The sequence below is a fragment of the Lichtheimia ornata genome, assembly GCF_029851405.1.
Source record: "Lichtheimia ornata isolate CBS 291.66 chromosome Unknown scaffold00028, whole genome shotgun sequence".
NCBI classification, from domain to species: Eukaryota; Fungi; Mucoromycota; class Mucoromycetes; order Mucorales; family Lichtheimiaceae; genus Lichtheimia; species Lichtheimia ornata.
Genome location: NW_026695348.1, coordinates 165,265 through 177,882, shown reverse-complemented (window position 1 = coordinate 177,882; position 12,618 = coordinate 165,265). Strand labels below are relative to the sequence as shown.

The 12,618-nt window shown below is 44.6% G+C and overlaps 3 protein-coding genes across 3 annotated transcripts; all 3 read left to right on the top strand.

The window, feature by feature from the left end:
• Positions 1-868: 868 nt before the first annotated feature.
• Positions 869-1,472, top strand: O0I10_006396 (uncharacterized protein; the record flags this gene model as incomplete). The annotated part of the gene is made up of 3 exons (XM_058486424.1): positions 869-1,053; positions 1,118-1,194; positions 1,261-1,472. The coding sequence occupies 3 exons, from the start codon at positions 869-871 to the stop codon at positions 1,470-1,472; spliced, it is 474 nt and encodes a 157-aa protein (XP_058342781.1).
• A 2,042-nt stretch (positions 1,473-3,514) lies between these two features.
• On the top strand, positions 3,515-5,225 carry O0I10_006395 (uncharacterized protein; the record flags this gene model as incomplete). Its single annotated transcript, XM_058486423.1, has 2 exons — positions 3,515-3,827; positions 3,892-5,225. 2 exons carry the CDS (start codon positions 3,515-3,517, stop codon positions 5,223-5,225), a joined length of 1,647 nt encoding a protein of 548 aa, XP_058342780.1.
• Positions 5,226-6,624: 1,399 nt separating this feature from the next.
• On the top strand, positions 6,625-9,795 carry O0I10_006394 (uncharacterized protein; the record flags this gene model as incomplete). Its single annotated transcript, XM_058486422.1, has 1 exon — positions 6,625-9,795. One exon carries the CDS (start codon positions 6,625-6,627, stop codon positions 9,793-9,795), a length of 3,171 nt encoding a protein of 1,056 aa, XP_058342779.1.
• Positions 9,796-12,618: the final 2,823 nt, after the last annotated feature.

Sequence of the window (12,618 nt, the reverse complement as noted above, 5' to 3'; positions counted from 1 at the left end):
TGAGGAGGAGGAAGAAGAGGAAGAACAAGGAGAATGGGTATAGTCCAGACGAGCTCGTTTTCGCCTTGGTCTGTTATCGGGTAAGGAGGAAGACGGACGAGATGACGATTGAGCAGCTGACGGGTCGGCTGCGGGTGGTGGCGATAACGAATCCCTGTTCGTGTTGGGCGTCTTGAAATTGGGTTCCAGTGGATAAACGAATGAGAATCTGCAACAGGTCCTGAATGCAGATTCAAAAAGTGTCAATCAAGTGGTGGGTGTTGTATAAGCGTATGAATGTATGTGTGTGGGTGTGGGTGTCTCGAGTATGGGCTCAAGTGCTGGAAAAGAAGTGCGTGTAAAGAGTAAAGGGAGGAGGAACAACCTTTTTACGTCGATGCAGGTTTGAGTACCGCACACACACGCACATGCACACAGCATACACACGCTGACCCTCTTCCTCATACTAGGATGGTCCTCACATAACAACGATAACGTCCTCATGATCATTGGCTTGTCCATGCTTTCTCACACTTATCAACGTCATTCTTCTCTCTTCCATATCCTAATAAAGCATATAAAGACAATGCTACTTGCTATCTACTACTGCTACTATTTCTATCGTGCATATACATACGATAATGATTGAAAGATACAACATGTAGAACGGGGTATAAGAGTATTCGTAAAACGTATAATATTCATGCATGTTCCCGCTCTTGGAAACACACACACACACGCACACACACGCATGCCCACATACAGCCTTCATTTCGGTGTGAGCTGGTGACACAGACTTTTTGAATGCAAAACCCGACTTTGGCTGCAGACACCTTTTAGCTCCTTTCTTTCACTTATCCCCCACACATACCCCACACCTACCTTCAACATGAAAATCGATCCTGGTGTTCTCGAAGACCATCCTAAGCTCAAGGAGATGCTTGATCAATTCGTTGGATGCCGTGATGACCGTAGTTCCTGGGAGTATTCATTATACCCATCATTGACTTTAAAACACGCTTCATCTAGCAAACTTGTGTGGGAATTTAAGGTCGAAAAGCAACACTGCAACATGTAAATACAACATCCATTAGCCTTGTCAACAACATCATGAGTAACGCATTCATACAAATACTAGGACCGGCAATGTTCATGGTGGATGCGTTGCATCCCTTGTTGACGAATGCAGTGGATTTGCAGCTTTCACTCACCAAGGTACTACTACAATCAATCACATGTCATTCATCATCAACATCCTTACATGATATGATTGTATCGTAGGACGCAACCAATGGAAGAACTTTGGCGTATCAGTCAACATTTCAGCATCCTATCTACGAGGTATCCCAGGCGGAGAAACAGCTAGAGTGGAGGTCACTACTGAACGAGTGGGGAAAACGTTGGCCAATTTTTACGTAAAGATATTTGATGCCAAAGACAGATTATGTTACACTGGCAACCACACCGTCTTTTGCACCGATCCGAAAATTTGATTTTTCATGCAAATCGGCTATACTCTGCCGAGGATAAAGATTTTAGAAGAATCCCATAGCAACAACGTATACACATACACGCTTAATACATCAAACCTTGATAATAAATCACCTTTGACTTGATCAAGTTGTTACGTATTTACAAGAACGTTCCAAGAATCATCCAATTTTCATATAAGGAAAAGGATCGACATCATCAGCAATGGATAAACGTTTGGCTTGGCCAAAGAGTGAATGCATGCAAGTTAAGGATCGCCCCATTCCTGTATATGGGAAAGAAAGGGATCATCCTTTTGATTGATGCTCTCTCTCTCTAGAGAATGGGTCCCACCCCCTTATTTGATATGTATGCCAACCGCGTAATCCCCGAATGCTTCTTGGCAATCACCCTTCTTGGCAATCATATGCAATAAAGAACATCTTGTTTGGAGGATCATTAATGACATGTAGCGTACCTTACTAGAAACGTACTTTGTAAAGTAGTATCTGGCAGCCTCAATCTAGATGATCGGCTGCCAAGAAGTCAATTTTCTCAATGGAGGTACAAGCATTCAATTGCTTCACTAGCCTATTGCTACCCCCCACCTACTACTTTGATTATGATCCCTTGATTGGAAATCCACTTTTCCAGATGCATCTTGTAAGGCCGGTCATCATCATCTAATAAGATCCTTTTTATCATTTGCCTCCATTAAGCATCACATCTTCACTAATAGGGAAAAAGCAATCTACCTTTGATGGCCGTGTTTGGCTCCAAGCTATACATCCCGGGCAATGGCTGCATACAAATTACATATGCTGCAATGGGGGAAGCATGCCCTACCACGTGATGAGATGTATCCTCTCATTCATTTGTAATTGAGATAATCGAGATCCAGCTCAGATGACGGTCGTTGGTACATGTGTCATCGAAAAAGAAAAAAAAAAACCCCCTTCTCAATCGTTCAAGCATGATTGGTCGAGACATGCAACACGCGAGATAGGAAATCTAAAGATCCATACAAACTCCTACCATGCCATGCTGTGTATGCTTTGGAATCCATTGGAGCTGGTTTGTAGGACAATAAGCTCCTTGTCAAACAACAACATGATCAATAAGAATGCTATGCATGATTGAATGGCACCCTTCCTTACGATTGCAACATGATTGGATGGGAGCATCTTTGGTATCAGCCGTTTTTTTACACCACCATCATCACCCCTTGGTAGTATAGATCATTAATACCATTAACAGACATAACAAGGCACGTGGACAATCGGTGATCAGCAAATACAAAAGATGCTAAAACCAGTTTTAGACTTTTTTATATAGTGTCTTAAATCATCGGGATAGGATAGTATTGTAAACGTGAGCAAGTCAAGGGGAGTGATGATGATGGTTCCAAAGATTGGAGCAAGCACAAGACCGACAAAATTTGGTAAGTGATCTGATTCGTTGAAGGTTTTGCGGAAATCAATGGTTTCAAGCTACACAGCCTGGTTTCAAAAAAAAGACAGCCAGTGCCACTGGTGCATGTGGGTGCACGTTCCCTTTCTAATTGGCTGGATCACATCAATGTCTCTTGTGTATGCGTGACACCATCATTCCTCACAACGACTACCAAAACCACCACCGGATCCAGATCATGATGCGTACACACACAATGCCTACATTGATGTTTTCATGTATGTGGATGCGTCTCCCGAGATTGTATGTGTAGTAATAGGATGACAGAAGTTTAAGAATCGGTCATTGTTTGAAATCTTGGCAATGATTGGTTGAGCTTTAGAGTGAAGGTAATAGCTTCTACCAAGATCACCAAATTGCTTTCCTGGGATTCTATCTGAAATCCATTCCTTTCCGTCGAAAGGAGCGTGGCTCCAATGCAAAACACGATTGGGCGAGCCTTTCCTTGGATGCCACCCGAGGGCATGTCATATAAAAATGATTCACTCCACACACACCTTTGAATCCTCCACCATCGTTTTCTTTTTCTTTCTCGGTCATCTTTTCCTTGCTCACATCTCTTGATCAGCCAGCATCACTCAATACATAGCCCAAGATGATGTTGCCTTATGATTTCACATGGATGTTCGGTGTCACCATGGTGGCCGCCTTTATTGATGCATACGGCATTGGTGCGAACGACGTAGCCAATTCCTTTGCTACTTCAGTGTCATCCGGATCTTTGACCCTTGGACAAGCTTGCATTGTCGCTTGCTTTACCGAATTCTTGGGTGCACTTTTGTTGGGTTCTGGTGTTGCCGATACTATCAAGGACGGTATCATCCAAATCGAAAACTTTTCCGAAACGCCAGAGATGCTCATGATGGGCATGATGTGTGCCCTTGTTGGCTCCTTTACTTGGGTGTTGAGTACGTATTACTTCACTATCCTATATTGATTGATTAATCCATGATCGCTAACATGCATGATTAGCTGCTACTCGATTCGGCTGGCCCGTTAGCACAACACACTCCATCATTGGCGCCGTCATTGGTATGGGTATTGCTGGCTATGGTGGTGAATCCGTTGACTGGTCCTGGGATGGTGTCATTCAAATCGTTGTATCTTGGTTCCTTTCTCCTGTGCTTGCTGGTGTGATTGCATCCATCATTTATATGATCACCAAGTATGCCATCTTGCGTCAAGTCGACAGCGTCAAATGGGCTTTCCGTTTGGTGCCTTTGTACTTTTTCGTCACTGTATTCATTGCCGTATTGTACATTTGCTTCAAGGCTCCCGGTGCCAAGTCTTCAGGTCTCCTTATTGAGCATGTTATTGGTATTGCTCTTGGCTGTGCTGCTGGTGTGACGATCCTTGCCTACGTTTTGCTTATGCCTTGGTTGCGTCGTGTGGTCATTGAGCACGAAGATTTGCGATACTATCACATCCCTATCATTTGGTGTGTTCCCAAGCGCCCTATGCCAAAGGAGGATCTTGAACGCAAGGATTCAGTCACCACCGAAACCCGTGAAGCCCTTGAAGATGATGTTGACAATGAAAAATCGGCTGCTGCTACTGCCACTGATGCTGATGCTACTACATCCAACAAGAAGCTGCAAGATGACGATGATGTTGTTGAGGCAAGTCAACCCGCTGAACAAGCCGAGGACAACAAGTGGACTTTGCAACGTATCAAGAAGAAGGTGTTGGCTGTGTTGCTTCATGGTATCAACCAAGACGTTCGTAACCTCAACAATGACCGCATCAAAAAGATCCATGCCCATGCTCAGCTTTATGAAGATGATACCGAGTACATGTTCTCCTATCTTCAAGTCCTCACTGCCATTGTCGCCTCTTTTGCTCATGGTTCCAATGATGTATCCAATGCTGTTGGTCCTTTGGCTGCCGTCTTTGACATTTGGCAAACTGCTTCGGTGAACAGCAAGTCGCCTGTACCTATTTGGATTCTCGCTTATGGTGGTGCTGCTATTGATGTTGGTCTTGCTACTATGGGTTATCGTTTGATGCGATCGATGGGTAACAACATTACCTATGTGACCCCATCACGTGGTTTCTCGGCTGAATTGGGCGCCTCTCTCACTGTGCTTACTGCATCCCAATTGGGTCTTCCTGTATCAACCACCCATTGTATCACAGGTGCCATTACTGCTGTCGGTCTTTGCAACGGCAACTGGCGTGCCGTTAACTGGAAAATGCTTGCCTTTGTCATGTTTGGCTGGATTGCTACTCTTCCCATTGCTGGTTTGGTATCAGGCTTGCTTTTCGCTTTTGCTGCATACGGCCCCTCCTTTGTTTACCTTCGCTAAATTGTTCTACTACTATGTATCTCCCCCCAACCACACACACACACAACCATTTTCCCCCCATCCATGTATGAATGTGTATATATAATATCTCCTGCCATAATGCAAAATGTCATTTATAATATACTCTTGTCTCATTATTCATTTCATTTCATTGTTGGTGCTTGCATGTTGATGATGATGATGGTTTATTTGAGCAAATCAGTCATCTCGTGACATCTGAGTATGGATCGTCAGGTTCCACAGCAATCTCATTCTTCACATCGAATGATGGAAAAAAGTAAGGTTCTTACCATACTTTCATGATCACACTTTTTTGCCACCATCGATGATCGTTATTATGATGGCATTAATGAAAAACGCCCAAAATGCTCCATACTTTCCATTGATTACCACTATCATTGGTCGTTTATACGTACGCTCCCATGTTTGGAAACGGGTAATAAACAGAGGAATTCAATCCATATTTATCGTAACACTACTACGAATGTACAACAGACTCCGAGCTATGCCATAAAGATAATGCTTTCATCTTCAGCAATCTTGTGCGTGATTCACACATGTCACTATACTACCACGCTATTCATTCATCCGTTGTTGTAAAGGGAGGAGAAGGTGTGTGTGTGTGTGTGTGAATGTATATCTATCATGCTATGCAATGCACATGAAATCAAGGAGGGCATCAACGAGAGATCTATTTTGCACAGATGAAAAAAGGGAGCGGTTTGTTTTTCTTTTTTCTCTCTCAAGCTAATGGGCTTAAGGTGGCAAGTGCGTATGCAAATGTGGTTGGATGGTGGAGGTGGAAATATTGTTAGCCCCGACCACACGTATTAATGCAGCAACCGGCTTGGTTGCACAACACCAGCAACCTTCCCTTGCTGCTGCTGCAACGACGATTACAAGAAACAAGTAGACGCAAGTTAATTATGTTATGAATGTTGTACGTATCTCCTTTACAAAAGGGGATGATGCGTTATGTTGTGTATGTGTGTGTGTGTGTGATATGGTTTGGCATAAAAGAGTCAACCAAGGGGGTGGTGGTGGATGGAAGGGGAAAACGTCATGACGCAGTATTATGTTATGTGTCGCAGCAAACAGCAGCAGCAGCAGCATCAGACACTGATGATGATATGACCAAAAGTGAAACAAACTCCCTTTGGGCAACGGGCGTTCCCAGGTAAGGCAACAGTGTGTCTAGAGCTGAGTATTATAGATAGGGAATGGGAGATTGCATATATAAACGGGATGAACAGGCTGCATTTTGTTTGTTTTCCTTCACCTTTTTTTCTTTACTCCCATCTCAACCCCTCTCTCCTTTGTCATTTCTGGAGGCTCCCTCTCTATCTCTTTGCATCGTATCGCTCATCCATTCTCTATATACAACTGCAACATCTCCATCATGCCAGCAGCAGCAACTGCCGTCAACAACAACAACAAGAGCGACATTGAAGCCAAGAAGCTGGCTGCCGTGAGTGGCCCGCTCAGCGAGGTTGAGACCAAGAAGGCAAAGGATTTGCTTTCCTCTCTCTCATCCGCATCCGATTCCGATCGCGATTCTGTCGCCGAAGAACTCGCTGATTTCGTCTCCTCTCATGGCGTTCAATCTCTAAAGCAATTCAACATTATCGATAGCGTGAACAAAAATCTTAGCAACAAGAAGAATGCTGGTGCTCGTCAAGGTGCTATTGCAGCGATCAAGGCTTTGACCAACAAGAGCTTGGGTGGTCAACTTGAACCCTATCTTGTTCCTTTCTTGACATCCTTGTTGGAGTTGCAAGCCGACAAGCAAGCCGCCACCAAGCAAGCCGCAGCAGAAGCAGCCAAGAACCTTGTGGTGCAAGTCAACGAACATGCAACAGCTGTCATTGTCCCCTATTTGTTGCAGGGATTAGGCAACTCGTGCAAGTGGCAAACAAAGACATTGGCTTTGTCTCTTTTGGATGACCTCGTCAAGCTCAAAGCGAAGGCCTTTTTCCATACCATTCCTGATGTGATCCCTGTCGTCTCTGATTGCATGTGGGATACCAAGGCCGATGTCAAGAAGGCTGCTACTGCTACCATGGGCAACATTTGTGGTCTCGTTGAGAACAAGGATATCGAGCGTTTCATTCCTGCTGTCATTGCTTGCATCAACAAGCCGGAGAATGTACCTGAAACCATCCATTTGCTTGGTGCCACCACCTTTGTCCAAGAAGTCGATGCTGCCACCTTATCCATCATGGTGCCCTTGTTGAGCCGTGGCTTGGCTGAACGTGCCACTCCCATCAAGCGAAAGTCGGCTTTGATCATTGACAATATGTGCAAGCTTGTGGATGATCCCGAAGTCGCTGCCCCATTCTTGCCACTCTTGCTCCCAGCCTTGGAAAAGATCCAAGATGTCGTCGCTGATCCAGAGTGCCGTGGTGTCGTTCAAAAAGCACTTGCTACCTTGCAACGTGTTGGCACTTCCAATGTTGAGATCTTCACCAAGGCTGATAAGGCTGACAAGGTCACCAACGTGGTCCATGAATTATTGCCTGCCAAGGTCGATGACTTTTATGGTGTCTCTGTAAAGTACCTTTGTGATGTGGCTCTTGCTTTGTGTGTGGCCAAGAACTTTTTCAAGGACACGTGGGTGCAGGCGTTGCCACCCTACATCAAGGCTTTCCTCTCAGCTGGTGACGCTGAAGCTTTGGCAAGCAAGGCTCTCGACAAGTGTGAAGAAGCTGTGACTCCCAAGGATCCTGAAGAAGACGATGAAGAAGGTGAAGATCTTTGCAACTGTGAATTCTCTCTTGCCTATGGTGCCAAGATCTTGCTCAATCGCACTTCTCTTCGTCTCAAGCGTGGTCGTCGTTATGGCTTGTGTGGTCACAATGGCTGTGGTAAATCCACTTTGATGCGTGCTATTGCCAATGAACAAGTCGAAGGCTTCCCTCCAAAGTCCGAGCTCAAGACCGTTTACGTGGAACATGACATTGATGGTTCCGAGTCTGATACGCCTTTGGTTGATTTCATCATTGCATCTGAAGGTGTTGAGACAAAGGAACGTGAAAAGGTGGCTCAAATCTTGCGTGATTACGGCTTCTCTGAAGAAATGGTGACTTCACACACAATCAGCTCATTGTCTGGTGGTTGGAAGATGAAGCTTGCTCTTGCTCGTGCCATGCTCATGAATGCCGATATCTTGCTTCTTGACGAACCTACCAATCACTTGGACGTTGTCAATGTCGCTTGGCTCGAAAACTACTTGCTTGGTTTGAAGAGTGTCACTTCCATCATTGTGTCCCACGACTCAGGCTTTTTGGATCACGTGTGTTCGGACATCATCCACTATGAGAAGAATTACAAGCTCAAGCGCTACAAGGGTAATCTCTCCGAATTCGTCAAGAAGGTTCCTGCCGCAGCATCTTACTATTCATTGGAGGCATCGCAAATCAACTTCAAGTTCCCTGAACCTGGCTATCTCGAAGGTATCAAGACCAAGGAACGTGCTATCCTCAAGATGAAGAATGTCGACTTCCAATATCCTGGCACGGCTCGCAAGCAGCTCAAGAACATCAGCATGCAATGCTCTCTTTCTTCTCGTGTGGCCGTCATTGGTCCCAATGGTGCTGGCAAGTCCACTTTGATTCGACTCTTGACGGGTGAAATGGAGGCCAACACTGGTACTGTTTGGAAGCATCCCAATTTGCGTATTGCCTATGTTGCCCAACACGCTTTCCATCACATTGAGAAGCATCTTGACAAGACTCCCAACGAATACATCCAATGGCGTTATGCTACTGGTGAAGATCGTGAAGAACTCGACAAGGTGGATCGTCAAGTCACTGAAGAAGAGGAGAAGCAAATGAGCCAAACCTTTGTGATTGAGGGCGAGAAGCGCATTGTTGAGGATATTGTTGCTCGTCGCAAGCTCAAGCAGTCTTATGAATACGAAGTCTCATGGGTTGGCAAGTCATCTGTGGACAACACCTGGATCTCTCGTCAAAAGCTTGAACAAATGGGCTTTGGAAAGAAGATTGCTGAAGTCGACTCACAAGAAGCTGCAAAGTCCGGTCTCAATCGCCCTCTCACTGCCAAGGAAATCGAGAAGCATTTGGATGAAGTTGGCTTGGAACCTGAATTTGCTACCCATTCTCGCATTCGTGGTCTCTCTGGTGGTCAAAAGGTCAAGTTGGTTATTGGTGCTGCCATGTGGAATCGTCCTCATATGTTGGTGCTTGACGAACCTACCAATTATCTCGATCGTGACTCTCTCGGTGCTCTTGCTGGTGCCATCAAGCAATACGGTGGTGGCGTTGTCATTGTTACCCACAACCGCCAATTCTCTGAAGCACTTTGTGGTGAAGTCTGGAAGGTCGATAATGGTGAGCTTGTCGCATCAGGTCACAACTGGGTCTCTGGCAATGGTACCACAGCCATCAAGGAGGAAGAACAAGAAGACATGGTTGATGCTCAAGGCAACACTATCAAGGCTGTCAAGAAGAAGGAGAAGTTGTCTTCCCGTGAATTGCGCAAGAAGAAGAAGGAGCGTATGGAACGTCGCAAGCGTGGTGAAGAGGTGTTCTCTGATGAAGATGACTGGTAGATTATGTATGAGTGTCCCCATCCTTGTTGTTATTTTTCTTCACATCTTTCTTTATTGTTGTTTGCTTCATATTCATTACCCCCCACATCATTATCCCATTTTGCTTCAAAATACAAAAAACTTTTTAGTTGCCTGATATTTGGGTTTGGATGTATGCATAATGATACATGGTTTGGAATGGGAAGAAAGGGTAATCATCCGTTTGATGCATGTGTGTGTGCTTCTATGCATTCTTACTATCACTGTACTGTTTCACTAGAACAAAACGTACTACGTGTTAATGACCAGATGCAATCCTCACTACTAACCAGCATACGCTGATCCATGTACATCTCACGTGTCCACCTTCGAGTATCCTCATCTTACGATAGCTTGGTTTATATTCAAGAATAATGACATTCAGTTTACAACATCATCCTCTGCTACTGCTTTTGATCCCACTTTTATTCATCAATGTCATGTAGCTCTCAAACAGCAATATCCATTCCCAATGAAGAATGCATCATGAACAATGGGTGGTTTTCCCCCTCTCTCAATCCGGAAGCAACCAAGTGATCCACATCTTGCACGTATAAGCTTATAGTACGATACCCTCCTAAACATCGTGTTGCATCCAATTTTCATTCAATGCATAAGTCGAAGAATAAAACATGGTAATGTAGATGTTTTTATCACGTAAATATGGTAAAGGAACAGTAATGTAAATTGAATGAGATACGGGTGAATCATAGAGGCAATAGGGGTGATTGTGTAATTGGTTGCTGCTGTCATAAACATCCTTCATCCATGATTGTAAAATAACTGCTGCATGCATTGACTTGAGTCTTCCAATATCATCCATGGCTGTAAGACACCTTCTTTCGGCAAAGATACAAGTCCTTCTCGTCAATCCCATCCAATCCATCATCCTCAGCCGTACCCATGTGACATGATCCATCCTTCCTGTAGACAACGCGACAAGTAACCAAAGCAACATTCCATGATATCTCATCACTGCACTTGATTGCATCCATCCATCAAATCCAATATGTTGGTTGAAAAGAACCATGTGATCGCTGCTGGTATGATTGCTTTTCCATCCTGCTGTTGATCCATCTCTTTCTTGGCCGTTCTCTATCGCAGCTCAGCCAGGTGAAGAAGATTGCTTGTATTGTGGCGTACTTGATAGCTGGTATGGCATCATCCATAGGGATCCGTATGTACCAAATCAAGTTGTTACACGTAAATAAAGTTGCTTCTATACAATGGCTAGCTGCTGTTCACATAATAAAGGCCACAATGCAGGTTGCTGCAAGTAACTTGAGACAATGGTAATGGCAATTGCTGTTACGTTTGGTTGTGGCAGAGGAACGTGCAAGAGCGCGAGTCGTAGTAGAATGACAAGGTTGTGAACGCTGTATGAGACAATGGAGCGAATAGCAACTGCTGGAATGAATGCTGTTACGCTTGATCGTGGCAGAGGAGAGTGCATGACAACGTGTAGGATATAAGACTCGTGTGTTGTAGAAGAGTGACAAGAAGGCTGTGTACACGCCATGAACTTGCCATTCAGTCAAAGACATTCGGATCAAGACAATCGTAGGGTTGACATGATGGGTTGAAGCAGGACAATCGTTCGCAGGTGGTAGTTGTATACTTGAATGGGTCAACAGTTGAGAATGGGAGGAAGAGGGAATAAAGTGTGAGTGGAAGAAGTGGAAATTAAATAGGCGACACCTCTTGTATAAATGCATGCACACTGTACATTCGAACCTTGATCTTGAGATTGTCCCTCTCGAACCTGAAACTTTCACACAAGGTGCTCTCGGACATGCTGATCAATATTGTGTTAAAAAAGACCTCATGTTCATTTAAAAATATTGAATGGGAGGGTACAATGTGGGATTTACTATGGAGATCGGAATGCAGGTCAGCGCCGGATTCATGATCTATGGAAATAGTATGTATTACCTTGGGATTCCCCATCTCGAACATGAAACTTTGTCAGAAGGTTCGCTGGGACATGCTGATCAACTTCATTCATTTAAAAGTCGCAGACGTCATTGTGAAGATTTAATATGCGGGGGCGATCCAAATGGTGGATGATGGGATCAAAAGAGCGGACGGGCCACCGCCCCGAAGTTGCCTACCTCCAACTTGAAAATTGGTCAGAAGGGCGCTCTCGAGCATGCTGATCAACTTTTTCATAATAGATACCTCACACTTCATTTGAAAGTTTTGAATGCGAGCGTCCAAAAGTTTGAAAGACGGAGACATTCGCAGACCCTGCGATTCATTAATTTTCATGTTTGCTGTTCTAGCGTAGCTCAGTCAAATCGGCTCGGATCAAGAAACTTGAATGATGGAAATGCTCGGCTGGAGCAGGAGAATCGTTCACATGCAGTGGATTTTGCAACAACGCTGATTGTGAGGAAATGGCTGATAGCGCGCAATATATGGACTACTGTGGATAGACCATAAAGTATAATCCATCAATCCTTCCAGTCATGCAAAGTAGCTGTGTTACACAAACACATCCCTCTCCATCTTTTGCTCTGTCAGGGTCCACCTACTTGACAATGAACAAAGACCACTCTTCATATAGCATCACGCTTACAAACATAAAGGTGCCTGTATCTCCGAACGTTACAATGAAACGTGGGGTTTTGAATAGAGCAATGGGCTCGGCTTGGCCAACTGCACCTTGGGTGCAAGTTTCACGTTCAATCTCGCAACTAGCCCAAAAATATTTTTTGGTCGTCGTCGTCGAAGAGGTCGACCCCCAGATCCAGTTTGGCTGGTGGCGACATTGCGAAATCTGGGATTGGCAAGCTTGATCGTGAA